This window comes from Pseudorasbora parva, chromosome 7 (genome assembly GCF_024679245.1).
Source record: "Pseudorasbora parva isolate DD20220531a chromosome 7, ASM2467924v1, whole genome shotgun sequence".
Classification (NCBI taxonomy): Eukaryota; Metazoa; Chordata; class Actinopteri; order Cypriniformes; family Gobionidae; genus Pseudorasbora; species Pseudorasbora parva.
Window position 1 is genome coordinate 7535350 of NC_090178.1, and position 16874 is coordinate 7552223.

Genomic DNA, 16874 nt, shown 5'->3' on the forward strand with positions numbered 1-16874 from the left:
GTGTTTACAATCTGCACTGCTTCCGACTTCACGCCATCCAAACAAACTTCAGCATGTTTGCACGTCAAACGTGAGTTTATAGTTATCAAACGTTCATGAGTACAGCTATAGTTCTATATCTAAAAGTATGGTTTATTGTGTGTCTTTATAAGGAGACTGGCGTCTGTCATTACCTGTTTTCGGTTTAGAAAAGGTTGTTCGTTTAGCTTTAACGTTAGCTGACCAGCTAACTCTCAGTTATTAATATCAAGTCATAAGAACATTAAATCACACTTAAATTTTTACTTGTTTATTAAATACGTGTTAATTTTTTTTATGTTTAATTATATTATGTCTATTTTTTAAAACATTAAAAACGTATTTACTGTGGCTTTAACAATCCACGTGAACTTTGGTAATGCCTTGGTAACATTGTTTTCATTATCTTTAGCTTCATGTGCAACTACTCTTGTTTATTTTAACCCTTTGATGTATAACTTATTAAATAATACAATTATTATTATATGATGTATTGTATCGTGACTTGATTACATAATAACAATAACATGTATTATAATAAAAACAATAATAATTATGTTTATTATAAATGTTTTATTGTGATTAGGCTAATCAACTTACATTGCACTTCAATAGATATTATTCTCTCTCTCTCTCTCTCTCTCTCTCTCTCTCTCTCTCTCTCTCTCTCTCTCTCTCTCTCTCTCTCTCTCTATCTCTATATATATATATATATATATATATATATATATATAATATAATATAAATAACATCTGCTGAAACAGGTGACATGTACAAGTGCTGTATAAATGAGATACTTTTTCCTTTTGCACAGGTATCTGCACTGAAGAAACTATTCTCCTGCCATGTCGAGTGGCTATAAGCCAGATATCCTGTGGTCCCCCCATCACGCAGACCGCTATGTGATCTGTGACAATGAACTCAGCCTGTATCGAATCGGACCCGCAGGAAGCTCAGAAACCAAAGCGGGCGCCCTTCCGTTATCCGAGGAGACGGCGGCCACGCTGCTGGCCATCAACTCCGACACCCCGTATATGAAATGTGTGGCCTGGTATCCCAAACATGAGCCAGAGTGTTTATTGGCGGTGGGACAGGCCAATGGCCGAGTCGTCCTGACCAGTCTGGGACAGAGCCACAACTCTAAATGCAAGGAACTTATGGGTAAGGAGTTTGTGCCCAAGCACGCCCGACAATGCAATACGCTCGCGTGGAACCCAGTGGACAGTAATTGGCTGGCGGCTGGTTTGGATAAACATCGGGCTGATTTTTCTGTTCTGATATGGGACATCAGTAGTAAGTTTTCCCCCGAAACAGTTCCTGCCGAGAAGGTTCGCATGTCTGGGGACGCGGACTCTGGGCCAGTGGTCACCAAACCGCTGTACGAGCTGGGTCAGAATGACGCCTGTCTTTCTCTTTGTTGGCTCCCTCGTGAGCAACAGAAGTTGCTTTTGGCCGGGATGCACAGGAATCTGGCCATCTTTGACCTGCGCAACACCAGCCAGAAGACGTTCGTGAACACCAAGGCCATCCAGGGCGTGACGGTGGACCCTCACTTTCAGGATCGCGTGGCATCCTTCTTTGAAGGTCAGGTGGCCATCTGGGATTTGCGAAAATTCGAAAAACCGGTCTTCACTTTGACCGAGCAGCCCAAACCTTTGACTAAAGTGGCTTGGTGTCCCACTCGTATGGGCCTGCTGGCTACACTCACACGGGACAGCAACATCATCCGGCTGTACGACATGCAGCACACGCCCATGCCATTCGGCGACGAGGTGGAACCCACCATCATTGAGCGCAGCGTGCAGCCTTGCAGTGAGAGCATCAGCAGCAGCTTCGCCTGGCATCCGTCTGCCCAGAATCGCATGGTGGTAGTGTCGCCCAACCGGGTCATGAACGACTTCACCGTCTTTGAGCGCATTTCGCTGGCCTGGAGCTCCACCACTTCACTGATGTGGGCGTGTGGGCGGCACCTCTACGAGTGCGCAGAAGACGCCGGCCAGGAGTCAGCCGCTGCTGAAAAGGACATCGCCACTAAGATGAGGGAGCGAGCGCAGTCACGCTATGGCCACGACACCGTCCAGGTGTGGCGGAATCACTTGCTGGCCGGAGGAGACGACCCGCAGCTGAGGTCGCTCTGGTACACTCTTCATTATATCCTTTACTGCACCGCTGCGGCATTACAAGGGACCTTTCAAAGCATATATTGCAAAGTTACTGTTGAATGTCATGTTATATTCTGTCCATAACTATTTATTGTTGTTTCTGGATGTTTTGCTACTTTTTTTACTTATTTTATATATATATATATATATATATATATATATATATATATATATATATATATATATATATATATATATATATATATATATATATATATTAATATAATATATTAATATATATTAATTATTTTATATATATATATATATATATATATATATATATATATATATATATATATATATATATATATATATATATATTAATGTTTATTACATTATTAATTACATATAATATGACTTTTATTGGTAAAAAAAAATAACACTATATATTCCAGAGGAGAATTCTCTTGACAAATGTTTTTAAATTCACATTTCTTAATTTCTTATTTTTTAATCCCTTGAGGGATTTGAGTCTATTTGATATCTTAATATTTCCTATACAAGTTTTACTTATGAAGCAGTACACTGAAAATGTGGAGCAGAAGCAACAGAGCAATAAACAGTCGCTAATCTACTCAGGCATCAAAAACATTATCAAGTCCAGCTCTGGTAAGTGTAAATAGCACAATAGTCAATCACGTTTTCTCTGAACATAATGGGGATTGTTGTAGAGATGAGCAAAACATCTTTGCTTGGTACAGTATAAGTATTTCTCACAGACATGCTAAATGCCTCAGTCACCCTTCATGGTATCTGTCAGTGGAGGCCATTCCAAGATATGTCTCCTCTCCTCTCCTCTCCTCTCCTCTCCTCTCCTCTCCTCTCCTCTCCTCTCCTCTCCTCTCCTCTCCTCTCCTCTCCTCTCCTCTCCTCTCCTCTCCTCTCCTCTCCTCTCCTCTCCTCTCCTCTCCTCTCCTCTCCTCTCCTCTCCTCTCCTCTCCTCTCCTCTCCTCTCCTCTCCTCTCCTCTCCTCTCCTCTCCTCTCCTCTCCTCTCCTCTCCTCTCCTCTCCTCTCCTCTCCTCTCCTCTCCTCTCCTCTCCTCTCCTCTCCTCTCCTCTCCTCTCCTCTCCTCAGGCACTACAGAGACACGGCGGTGCTGGTCGGGTTCAGACAGGCAGACAGATGTACCGCGGTACCACAGTGAGGAGCGCAGTCTGGCCCTGCAGTTGTGTGGCTGGATTAGCCGAGGGCCTGACATCGATGTTGAACCCTTCCTGAAGTCTCTGGAGCAGGAGGGCGAGTGGGAGAGAGCGGCTGCCGTCGCCCTCTTTAACCTGGACATCCGCCGGGCGATTCAGATTCTTCATAAAGGAGCTTCCTCAGAGAAAGGTACAGGACTAGACTGGAGGAACGTTTTCCAGCCAGCGACTAAGAGCCCATGTCTTTTCTCACCCCAAAATAAAAACATGAACACAAACAGAAATTAACCCTAGTATAAAGATTTGTTTTGCATTGAGATATTATTTTCATTACTGTAAAAAAATATAATATATAATAAATATTATAAATAAATAAATAATAATAAATAAAAAAAAAAAAAATATATATATATATATATAATTTTTTTTACAGTAATGAAAATAATATATATATTCCAGTTAGAAGCAGGAAAAATGCGCAAGCAAAAGGATTTGAGCGAGTTAGACAAGGGCCAATTTGTGATGGCAAGACGACGACTCCAAAACTGCAGCTCTTGTGGGCTGTTCCTGGTCTGCAGTGGTCAGTGTCTATTAAAAGAGCTCCAAGGAAGGAACAGGGATGAACTGGCGACAGGGTCATGGGGGGCCAAGGGTCATTATTAATGCACGTGGGGAACGAAGGCTGGGCCAATCAAACAGACGAGCTACTGTAGCTCAAATTGCTCAGGAAGTTAATGCTGATTCTGACAGAAAGGTGTCAGAATATACAGTGCATTTCAGTTTGTTTGACCCCTGTAACCAACGAAAGCGCCAACAGTGGGCATGTGAGCAACAGAAATGGACCACGGAGCAATGAAAGAAGGTGGCCTTATCTGATGAATCACGTTTTTGTTTTTTGTTTTTACATCACATGGATGGCCGGGTCCGTATGCTTTGCTTACCTGGGGAACACATGGCACCAGGATGCACTATGTGAAGAAGGCAAGCCAGCAGAGGCAGTGTGATGCTTTGGGCAATGTTCTGCTGGGAAACCTTGGGTCCTGAGCTGACATCCATGTGGATGTTATTTAGACACGCACTACCTACTTAAGCATTGTTGCAGACCATGTACACCCTTTCATGGAAACAGTATTCTCTGGTGGCTGTGGCCTCTTTCAGCAGGATAATACGTCTTGCCACAAAGCAAAAATGGTTCAGGAATGTTTGAGGAGCACAACAATGAGTTTGAGGTGTTGAAATGTTAGTGCCACTTCCAAAAGATTTAGCAATTTTGACTGATTCCATATATACATTTTCATGATATGTTAACCATTAATCAAAATTACAAATGTGTGCGATTTTGCTACTTTTTTTTACTTCTTTAGTGTTTAGTGTTTGCGTCAAATGTGTGCCTTAGCTATGTCTTAGGCTGCCTGTTGCACGCGTAGCCTACGATGTACCCTGATGAGCAACTCTCCAAAAATGTAACAGCGCTTCAATTCTATGCTGACCACAAGCGCTGTGATTTGTCTACCAAACCAACACTGCACGTCAACGCAGACAAGAATGCAGAAGTATAAATGTAAATCGTCGTGTAGCCCACGGTGTAAGGGCTATGCCGCAGGTGTGACACAGAAGTATAAATCAGCCTTTACACTGTAGTCTGTAACGATGCATAACTATATACAAAGTAACAGTATCCCATTTAAATTGGAGAAAATACCTCTATAGACTGCTAATAATATAAGTAATCTTTATTAGGGAGTTATGTACATTTAAGATGCTGTCTGAAAAATTTTAATTAGCTTTTTCATGTAGAAAAACAGATTTTAATGTTTCTCGGAGGGATTTAAAGGAAGTCTGCCTCCTTTGTGCTCGGATGAATATTGCCAAGTTATTATAAGGACTGTGTGAAATCCACAGTAGTCAGAAATGGTGAACACCATCAGCTGCCTGCTATGAAAAGCATTTCTTATATACTTAATAAAATGACAAAAGCATAGCTTATGTTACACAATGATAGTTCATGAATATTAAATGCCCTGAAGCTGCAGATGCATACGGCATATAGGGCTGTTTGCTTAACATTCATTATTGCCTGTTTGGGTTTTAGGCGTAATTTGTTTTGGTTCAGAGGTTTTAGAAAACCAATATGATCTTTGTAAAAGGGTGTGGTTTTTCACAAGTACTACCACCACTTTTGTCTTTTGTCTTTGCTGTGTGTTTTGTTTGCACTTATGCAAACAGCATATGATGTTCTTTCTAGGAACACAAAAGGAGATGTTTTGCAGGATATCCACAGAGCTCTTTTGCATACAATGAAAGCATATATCAACCAGTGGTCTGAAAAGCTGTCTTGAAAATGTGCAAGTTCAGAGATGAAGATAAAGAATTTCAGCAAACAACAACTTAAACTTCAGCTTATCATATAACAGGGTTAATATTGTTAACTAAAACTATTAAAAACATTCCTTTAATTAAATTAATTAAATAAATATATATAATAAAACATTTTTTTGAAAAAAATTTAACAAAAAAAAGGGACTTTTTTGCCTTGGCAATAAACTATTAATAGTTAATAATAATAAAAAATTAAAAAAATTAAAATGAAAACTAACTAACCCTAAAACTGAAAGAATAATAAAAATAAATAATAAAATAAAATGATAAAAGCGCATAACAAAATTGCTACAAAAATGTAACAAAAAATTAACATAGCATTAAAAGCTAATTCAAAATATTAATGAAACTATATTATAAAAACTAAAATATCCCTATGGTATAAAGATATATGGCTTCAGAAAAAGTGCACAAGCCATATCGGCTACTTTTATGTTACTTTTTATGATTTTTTATTTTTATTTTTTTGGACCTTGGCAACCCCATGCTTGTTGTATGGAAGATCGATTTGGGGATTCATCATTTTTGGTAGCAAATAAGAAAAACATGAATTCGAAATGAAAATGATTTTTCCTTTATGCTCTGGTTAGGTGATCTGAATCTGAATGTAGTGGCCATGGCTCTGTCGGGCTACACAGATGAGAAGAACTCCCTGTGGAGAGAGATGTGCAGCTCTCTCAGACTCCAGCTGAAGAAGCCGTACCTGTGCATCATGTTTGCCTTCCTCACCAGTGAACCTGGCGCGTATGATGGGGTTTTGGTATGTTAAAAGATAAACTAGATAGAGTATTGTGCTTAAATGAATATTCAAAGTTGCACTGAATTTAAAATATCCAACTATCACCTTGTTTTGAATTGCTGAATATTCAGGCTCTTTATTTTACAGTATGAGAGTCGTGTGGCTGTCAGGGACAGGGTGGCCTTTGCATGCATGTTTCTAAACGATGCTCAGGTAAGGCCTATTCACCGCTCCATTCATCCAAGTGTCGCTGATGTGCGGTGTGTTATATACTGTCATTTTTCCCCCCCTTAAGTTACCTCGTTACATAGACAAGCTGACCAATGAGATGAAGGAGGCTGGTAACCTGGAAGGAATCCTGCTTACAGGACTAACCAAAGATGGAGTAGATCTCATGGAGAGTTATGTAGACCGAACCGGAGACGTGCAGACGGCCAGTTTCTGCATGCTCAAGGTAACTGAACATCCAGACACCGAACAATACATGATAAAGACGGTCACATATAAGAGAATGATCTACTCTCAGATAGATGTTTGTATGGATGTGTTGTTGTACATATACTATCATTCAAAGTTTGAGATCTGTAAGATATGTTTTATGTTTTGAAAGAAATCTTATAAGACCCTGATATACTTAAAGTGACTTTGAAGAACGAACTGATGTGATGTAATTTCGAAAAAAATCAGGCCAAAACTAATATATCTTGGAGTTAATTTTGGGAGTTTTCCTGTCTGGAAAAGTTCACTATGGCTGGTAAACACCTTTCTTCTCCTAATGATCCATGGTGATTACGTAATAGGTAGGTGTGTGCTGTGGCTCCGCCTTCTTTCATGTGGAAATCTTTTCTGGTTAATTTCTCCTGTTCAGTCAGTCGAGGTCAGAAATCCATGAGTGAAAACATGAACACACTGGAGAGGTTCTTTATAGTAGAAAATGAAGTTGTACTTTCTATTAACACTGTTTGTCATGTTTAAAGCTACTTAATTTTATGTAATCTATTGTGTAAATGACTACTAGAGTGCGAAATGCAGAGCTTGTGCAAACATATCCACATTGCTATGATCAGACACTTTTCTTATGCTTTATTTAAAAAAATGCTTGCTTGGCAGATTTGGTAACAGTATATCACAGTATATGACGTTTTATCCCTAAGCTAAGAATGACAAAGAACTTTATTGTGAGTATATCAGGCCCTTTATGATCATCAGTGCTGTATTTGTTTAATCAAAAATACTATAAAAAATACTATTTGTTTTCTATAACATTTTTAAAAATGTAATTTATTCCTTTCATCAAAGCTGAATTTTCAGTATCATTACTTCAGGGTCACATGATTCTTCAGAAATCATTCTAATCTAATGATCAAAAAACATTTCTTATTATTATTAATGGTGAAAACAGTTGTGCTGCTTCATATTTTTGTGGGAACCATTGATTAATTTTGAAAGTTCAAAAGAGCAGCATTAATTTAAATGTAGAATTTTGTAACAAATATCTGTAACTTTTTTTTAAATCAATTTATTGCATCCTTATTTTTTGTCAAAAAATATTTTACCTCAAACTTTTGAACAGTAGTGAATATTACAACATAGGCAAAAAGTTCAAAAAAGATGTGCATTCGATGGTGGGACAGATGTAAACCCAGGAGAACTGGTGTGTATGTAGGTCTACTTCACAAAAGTTTAGGTGAGTGGCTAATGGTGTTTGTTGCGGTAGGGCTCCCCAGGAGAGGTGCTGAAGGACCCTCGGGTGCAGTGCTGGATCGAGAATTATCGCAACCTGTTGGACGCCTGGAGGTTTTGGCATAAACGGGCTGAATTTGACATTCATAGAAGCAAATTGGATCCCAGCTCAAAACCACTTGCACAGGCTAGAATAATTTTTTTCCCACCAGTTTTTAAGTTTAATCTGATTGATCTGTTATCAAAATATAAAATTCTAGATTGCAATTTTTTTAATATGCGGTTACACTTCATTTTGATAGTCCACTTTAGACATTCTACTAACTATAGGTAACTTTGCAACTACATGTCAGCTAACTCTCATTAGAGTATTAGTATACTGTCAGTAGACTGGTAGGTTAGGGGTTCGGGTTCGGGTTAGTAGAATAAGTTGAATTGTAGTTGCCCATTTAATTACAGTGAGTAGGATGTCTGTTGGGGGACCGACAAAATAAAGTTTTAGTAAATATTAATCAGACAGTCTACAAATACTCTAATGACAGTTAGTTCACATGTAGTTGCAAAGTTACTTATAGTTAGTAGAATGTTTAAAGTGGACTATCAAAATATAGTGTTACCTTATATGCTAGCGATTTATAATGTTGTTCATGAGCCGTAACATAAACATAATTAACAGTTACCTAGTATTCCCTATCATGAATTAATATCATTTTGGTAGCATCCTACATTTTTACTTTTTGTTTTTATGCTGCTATTTCTGATTTTCTTCTATCATTTTTTCCCTTTGCATGCGATCTGTGCAGGTGTTTGTGAGCTGCAACTTCTGCGGTAAGTCTATATCATACAGCTGCTCGGCGATTCCACATCAGGGCCGTGGATTCAGTCAGTATGGGGTCAGCGGTTCGCCCACCAAGTCAAAGGTCACCAGTTGCCCTGGCTGTCGTAAACCACTTCCACGCTGTGCCCTCTGCTTAATGAACATGGGCACCCCTGTGTCCAGCTGCCCAGGTAACACACAGATCATTTAAAGTTCTTTTGATATATGATATTATAATGCCCACATGTGTTCAGTTCATTGTGAGACTGATCTCATCCCTCTTAATCAGCAAAAGCAGACGAGAAAGCCGATCTCACACGAGACAAAAAACTTGCACAGTTCAATAACTGGTTTACCTGGTGCCACAACTGCCGGCATGGTGGTCATGCAGGTCATATGCTCGGCTGGTTCAGGTAAGAGCCATATTCACCTATATTATGCCATTTATATGATCAGCCTTATAAATACAAATACACCACTGTTCAAAAGTTAGTCGAGTTGGGGTTATAAAGATTTATTAAAGAAATCATTCAGCAATAGCTATTTAGGTAACTGTTTCTTATGTGGATGTAAAGCATTTTCACCATTTTGTATATTGTCTGATTTTATTGCCATTCGAAACAGAATGCTTGTTTTTCTCCCACCATCCGTGTAACAATTTCCGGCCAAATTACCTACTGTTTTTTGACATACACCAAGGTTGTGTGGTAATTTAATTGCTGTCCGTATCCACATCTCTGAATTTATAACAGGATCAATCCAAAAGTTGTTTTGTAAATCCTTTTTGACCACTGCTGATCACCTTATGGTGACACATGGATGAATTTTAAAGATGAACATTATTACAGAAATACTGATTAGTATATTGTTCTCCACTACAAGAACAAAATTAAGGAGAGTAAAGCACATAAACATTTTAAAGTTGCCATTATTATGGCAGCAACATGTATGAAATACAATTTTTATATATTTATAATATAAAATTATAAATATAAATCAAGTAGCTGGATCAAATTTGTACCTTATTTAAATAAGAGGTTGCATTAATCGTTGTCTGCTACTTTCCATTTTTAATGTAATGCTTAACTTTAAAGTTTTCCTTTTTTAAATAGATTTAATTAATCAAATAAATATTAGGATATTATTTTCTTATTATTAAATTAAAGGCACACTATGTAGTTTTTTGCCTCTAGGGGTCACCTATTCAAAACAAAGGCGTAGCGTGATGGCGTTGAGACTGAGCACGAAATCTTGGGAGTTGTCGTCTTCAGCTCAGCCGGTGAAAAAGAATCGGAACGGGACTTGGGCAGAAATCATGTTCATGGATGAGATTAATAATGTTACTGTAGTATGAAGCAGGGCAGTGTGTTGTTGAGCACATGAACAGTGCGTTCTCGAGTTCGTAGGATCACAGACCTTGTTTACCATGAATAAATCACCATATGAAGTTTTATTTATTCATTTCTTTTTTTACAGATGTCCACATGAGAAATAATTACCATCCGAATAGATAACGATGCAATAAATTGATCAAATGTGACTGGATTTTTTTTTTCAAATAAATGCTTTCTAGTCATCAAAGAATCCTGAAAAAAAGTTTCCACAAAAGCATTAAGCAGCACAACAGTTTTCAACATTAATAAAAAGAAAAATGTTTTTTTGAGGTGCAAATCATCATATTAGAATGATTTCTAAAGGATCGTGTTACATCGTGAAGACTGAGTAATGATGCTGAAAATTCAGCTTTAATCATAGGAATAAATTACATTTCACAATATTTACATTGAAGATAGGTTTTGTTTTAATTTTAATAATATTTTTTTGTAGTTTGATCAAATTAATGTAAACTTGGTAAACTTCGTTTAAAAACTCCTTTAACCTACCCCAAACTTTGGAACAGTAGTAGAGTATAGTATGAAGTTCAGTATTTTTAATGTAATATTGTATATTCTTTCTTTTCAGAGATCACAGTGAGTGTCCCGTGTCGGCCTGCACCTGTAAATGCATGCAGCTGGACACCACTGGCAACCTGGTGCCTTCTGATAGTGTATGAAGGCCTTTCTTCCGTTGTTTTCCAAGTTAAATCTGCCATGTCACTAGAAACCAGCTACCAACACTAGTACTGTAAGTGATGAGGGCAAAGTTCTCACAGATTCAGGAGACAAAGACGAGCATATGTGTCTTTCTGAAATGATCTGTACACCTCACTTGCATTGATGTCAACGACAGGTGCTCTATTGTCACAGGAACTAAAGCTGTTAGACTGTTGTGATTATGTTACCCATGATTAACTCACCCACCCACGGGCTGTTGTGTTTCCTGAGAAAGTATCCATGTGAAAGTCTGACCAAAGAATTTGTGGTCCAGTAGCAGGAATTTCTATGAATAAAACTATTTCAGTATCAAGTTTAGAGACAAGAAAAGAGATATTACAATAATTTCAACATAAGGAGTTTGAATGCATATGAGAGATGTTTTATATCTTAGAAAGTGCTTTCACGTGGTCCATCAGTACTTCCATAATTTGTCTTTGAGTTAAAGGGATAGTTCACCCAAAAATGAAAATTCTGTCATCATTTACTCACCCTCATGTCGTTCCAAACCCATAAGACTTTCGTTCATCTTTGGAACACAACTGGAAGATACAGTGATTTCTGTCCCTCCATTGACAGCTACGCAACTACCACTTTGACTCTTCAAAAAGTTAATAAAGAGACCATAAAACTAATCCAAGAATTGAGCGATTTAGTTCAAGTTTTCTGAAGAGACTCGATCGCAGTATATGATGAAAAGATTAAATTTAGGCTTTTATTCACATAAACATTCATCAACTCACACATCAGTCGTGGTAAACGAAAGCTCAAGCATGTTCGCTTGACGTGTGAGAACCAATGAGGTTCATTCTCGTGTTACGCAGCACATTTGAGCTTCTGCAAGAACCAATGAGGTTCGCTCTTGTATTATGCAGCACGTTTGAGCTTCAGCAAAAGGTTTGTTCTCGCTCGTCAAGCAGATTTGGTTGAGCTTCTCTTTATGTTTCCTGGTCAATGTTTAAATGTGAATAAAAGCCTAAATTTAATCTGTTCATCAAATAAAGTGATCAGGTCTCTTACATTTTTTTTACTAAACTGTTCAATTCATATGGATTAGTTTTACGATCTCTTTATGTACTCTTTGATGTGTCAAAGTGTTATAGTTGCATAGCTGCCAACGGAGGGACAGAAATCTCTCAATTTTATTAAAAAGATCTTCATCTGTGTTCCGAAGATGAACAAAACTCATTCAGGTTTGAAACGACATAAGGGTGAGTAATTAATGACAGAATTTGTATTTTTGGGTGAACTATCCCTAAGCGGTTTGTATTATTTTATTCTGTATTTATTGCATATTAATCCATATCACACGGAACCTCAGTTGCTTAAAAATTAATTTGTCAGAGATCATATTTCTTTAAAAAAAAGAGGGGAAAAAAGCACTCACCATCGTAGAGGTGAAGGGAAGCCCAGGTCAAGAGAAATTATCTTCACTGGAAAGTAGAAAAAAAATGTAATTGTTTGGTTTGTTTTAAAAATTGCTTTTAACAAATAACAATGGTTTTTGTTGATTTTTGTTGTTTAAAATGTGTAGGTTTAAAGGGATAGTTCACCCAAAAATGAAAATTAGAATCACCCTCCAGCCATCCTAGGTCTATATGACATTCTTCTTTAAGACGAATACAATCTGAGTTATAATAAAAAATGTCTTGATCCTGGATAATCCAAACATTATAATGGCAGTGAATGACAGCCCAAATTTTGAAGCCCAAAAAGGAATCTATACATCATAAAAGTAATCCACATGACTCCAAGGGTTAATAAAGACCACCTGAAGCGAATAGATAGGTTTGTGTACGAATATCCATATTTAAAACTTTATAAAGTAAAATATCTACCGCCTTCTGTATTCAATTTACAAAGAAAGTGTAATGCCTCTCGTAGTTCAAAACGCTTACGCTACACCCTACACCTTCATCAGCTGCGCTTTTTCCGTAAGTTGAATACAGCTGGAAGCTAGATATTTTACTTTAAACGTGTTACATATGGATATTTTTTCTTCCCTGGAGTCGTGTGGATTACGTTTATTACGGATGGATGCTCTTTATTAGGCTTAATTTTGGGCTGCCATTCACTGCTGTTATAAAGCTTGGAGTAGCCAGGACATTTATTAATATAACTCAGATTATATTCATCTGAAGGAAGAATATCATATACACCTAAAATGGTGTGAGGGTGAGTAAATCATGGGATAATTTTCATTTTCGGGTGAACTATCTCTTTATAACATTAGTTCTGGCCAAGTGTTGCATTTTAGTATCTGAAGGAAATGTAAGATGCTGTTTTGTAGTGCTTACCTTAATTTATTGCACAATCAATGCAACAGCTTACTTTCTAAATATTTAAATGATTGTCTTATTTTTTGGGGGAAAAACAAATAAGAACTTCCATTGCAGATTAATGTTATTAAAAATTGTTTTTGAAGGAGTTTTGAATGAAGTATTTTTTTGTGCAACACAATAATGACACTGTTTGTTTTATATACCGGTACTTACTGTAAGAGTCTGTCAAGAACATGTCTGAGTAATAGCTCACCCCAAAATCAAATAGCAAAATTAGCCTATTTTAAGGACTATTCCAGTTTTTTGTGGATTGTGACATTTTCAAGACAATAAAGCATTGAGTTTTTAGCCCCAAGAAAGATAATTAGCATTTTCTAGACATGGGACTCAGGACTTTCCTATTGTTTTCCTGCATAGCTTTTTTTGAAATTCATGTGTAATATATGGTAAAATATATTCTGTGGTTAACATTAGACTTTGACGTTTTGTTCTGCAACATAAATTGCAGTCATACCTCTAATTCAGATTTCAGCTATGGCTGTAATTTATGGTGTAGAACAAAACAAAAAGAAATTCTTGAAGGAACCCATGACAACATGGACATCCCTCTGGAGACTTAGGATGGAAAATGTGCTTTGTCATGAGAACTTGCTACCAATGCCATCAGACCCATCGCTGTTCAGGTAATATTAATTATCTTTGTCCTGGTGCGCACACAATTTACATACAACAATTTAATCTGTGTATGGACTGCTTTCATGATGTGTTGTCATTTTTGGACCTTAACAGATGGAATCACTTACATGGAACATAATCAACATATAGGTTTAGAAGGCATGAAGGTGAGTAAATAATGAAACTATTCCTGTAAGATAATCTCTAGATATCTCATGTTTTTCAGAATGTAAACAAGACTCTTGTTCAGAAAATGAGGCAACATAAAAACATTCCACAGCTCCAAAGCAGAGTGCCTATTTTTCCATGCAACGCTAAACCCCGCCCCGTTAGGAAATGCAGTAATCTCATTGGCTCGTTGCGGTAAGAAGGCCCGCATAAGCCAATAGCGAGCACACATGGCTGCTCTCTGCTCCAATTAGATGTAGCACGCACGCGTCTTCCGCCCGCCCACTGCTTTACTGCAACATCTGTCAGCACAGGAGGACTAGAGTTTGGTCCTACTTCTGAACTTTGTGTTCACTTTGATTCATAGATTTACAGGGAATGACAATTTAGTGCGCTCACAGAAGATTAAGAGGAAGCAAAGTTTAGAAATAGCTCAGCTTTTCGCATGAACGCGTTTTCAGTTCTCGTTCTGGAGTTTATTGTTTCTCGTGCGAATTTACGCACCAAGTGCAATAGTAACTCTAGACTTCATCCTGTCTCTGCCAGTGTCCCTCTGAGATGGAGTGATGAGAGATCTCCTTCAGTCTTCTCTTTAAGACACAGCCGAAGTCCTTCACCACCATCATCTTCATCATCATCACCATCACATGCTGTAAATATGAAGCAGATCACTAAGCCCATCAGGATCCCATCAGAGAATCACTTTATAACAGCAGGGAAAGGTAAGCTTTATTTTTTGCAACTTTTGAAAACGTAACAGCATCTTATATTGTAAATGCATAATGCATTTTTAGTTGTTAACCTCTTCTAACTTTAGTTTGTAACGCTTTACTATGAGGTTTAATTTTTAATGTTAACTAGCTATCAAGGAACAATAGATTGAATTCAGTTTTCAGATTGAGTAGGACACTTTTTTCCATTGAGATGACTGAGAAAAGTGTCCCAGTCAACGTGAATTCACCATATTTTGACGTTATTTATTAACATTTCTTAATGTTAGTTAATCAAAATGATCAAGTTCGTGTTAGTTCACAGTGCATTAACTAAATGTCAACAGATACAACTTATGACCATAAAAATAATTTTGTAAATGTTTAATTTAGCATGATCTAATTTTAATAAAGGCTGTATAAGTATTGTTCATTGCTAGTTTATGTAAACTAATGGGTTTACGTAGCATTAACAAATAAAACCCCTTATCGTTATCCTTCAGTTAACGAGTTTGTTCTTTTAAGATGTTGATTATAGAAACAGTGTGTATATATATATATATATATATATATATATATATATATATATATATATATATATATATATATATATATATATAAGAACAAACTTGATATACCAGTACCGCTGTATTGTAAATGTTTTATATATATATATATATATATATATATATATATATATATATATATATATATATATATATATATATATATATATATATATATATATATATAAAATAACATTTACAATACAGCGGTACTGGTATATCAAGTTTGTTCTTAAACCCTGTGCATATGATTTATATTTTATATTTAACATGATCTTGAATTCAAATTTTGCTTGAAGATGCTTTGCTTCCTCAGATTTCACAGATATTTTCTATGTGCAAATGGGTTTAAATCACTGAATAAAGCAACTTTGCTGTTTATTATAGTCTTTGTGTAATACAATGTAGCCCACCTTTCAAATTCTACAAAGAAAATAAGCAATGATCAGAAAAAAATTGAAATCCACTTTGTGAAAGCAAAGACCTAAAAAATCCAGAGCAAGATTACACCATTTGAGACCCAGACCAATGGTACATTTCTGTTAACCTGAGATCAAGAGTGTGTGTGTGTGTGTGTGTGTGTGTGTGTGTGTGTGTGTGTGTGTGTGTGTGTGTGTGTGTGTGTGTGTGTGTGTGTGTGTGTGTGTGTGTGTGTGTGTGTGTGTGTGTGTGTGTGTGTGTGTGTGTGTGTGTGTATTTGAATGAGGTGTGTGTGTTTGTGTTAATGTACAGTATGCTCTTGTACGTTTTATGGTAAATTTATGGTAAAGTTCAGTACTGGGTAGTTCAACATTTTACAAAATAATTACATATCAATTCATCACTATTTTGTGAATTATCATATATTTGAATTATAATTGCACTGCTCCCTTGATTCTGGTCAATTGTGACATCCAGCATTGAGGTATTTTCACAATAATGACACTAGACTATATAATTGACCATCCCAGTCAATAGTTTTCCTACATATCTGTGCTATTTTCATGTCTCTTGTATCATCAGTATTTCATGTTAATGTATTTGTTTAATGCAAGAGAAGCCATATACTAAGTACTAATTTTTGGTGTGGTGCTCATGCATACATGAAGACCATGGTCTCTAAAAAGGTTTGTTTTGCGCTATAATGGTTGATTTTTCAATAATAACCAGCTGATGGCACATTACCCACAATGCACCTCATTTAATGTGACTATAGAATTCAACATGTTCAATGTCTGGAATAGCATACTACCATAGGTCAATGTTTGCCAAAATGTAGAGGAATTCTGTACAATGCAATGTTCTAAACTTGACCTGTTTGAAGTATGATATCTGAACTGGAGGTGATTTCAGTCTTGACCTTTACAGCTGGTCTCTTTCTTGATTTCTTATTTGTTCAGTCTGACAAATGCTCATATATATCATTATTATTATTATTATTAAAAAATAAAATTGAAGATAAC

General features: G+C 36.8%; 2 protein-coding genes across 2 annotated transcripts in view; both read left to right on the forward strand.

The window, feature by feature from the left end:
* On the forward strand, positions 1–14825 carry mios (missing oocyte, meiosis regulator, homolog (Drosophila)). Its single transcript, XM_067447923.1, has 13 exons — positions 1–70; positions 833–2169; positions 2691–2789; positions 3256–3510; positions 6290–6459; positions 6586–6651; positions 6734–6892; positions 8156–8308; positions 8925–9129; positions 9228–9351; positions 10901–13996; positions 14103–14155; positions 14703–14825. Exons 2-11 carry the CDS (start codon positions 864–866, stop codon positions 10989–10991), a joined length of 2628 nt encoding a protein of 875 aa, XP_067304024.1. The 5' UTR covers positions 1–70; positions 833–863; the 3' UTR covers positions 10992–13996; positions 14103–14155; positions 14703–14825.
* Positions 14357–16874, forward strand: part of LOC137082627 (glucocorticoid-induced transcript 1 protein) — a 17288-nt gene continuing 14770 nt past the window's right edge. The window contains exon 1 of the mRNA XM_067447926.1: positions 14357–14878. Coding sequence (XP_067304027.1) covers positions 14602–14878 — 277 coding nt within the window. The 5' untranslated portion in view covers positions 14357–14601. The remainder of the gene's footprint in view (positions 14879–16874) is intronic.

Coding starts and splice junctions, on each gene's coding strand:
- mios (XM_067447923.1), top strand. CDS start 864: ATGTCGAGTGGCTATAAGCCAGATATCCTGTGGTCCCCCCATCACGCA. Junction 6,893..8,155: donor CCAGTTTCTGCATGCTCAAG/GTAACTGAACAT, acceptor TTGTTGCGGTAG/GGCTCCCCAGGAGAGGTGCT. Junction 9,130..9,227: donor CCCTGTGTCCAGCTGCCCAG/GTAACACACAGA, acceptor CCTCTTAATCAG/CAAAAGCAGACGAGAAAGCC.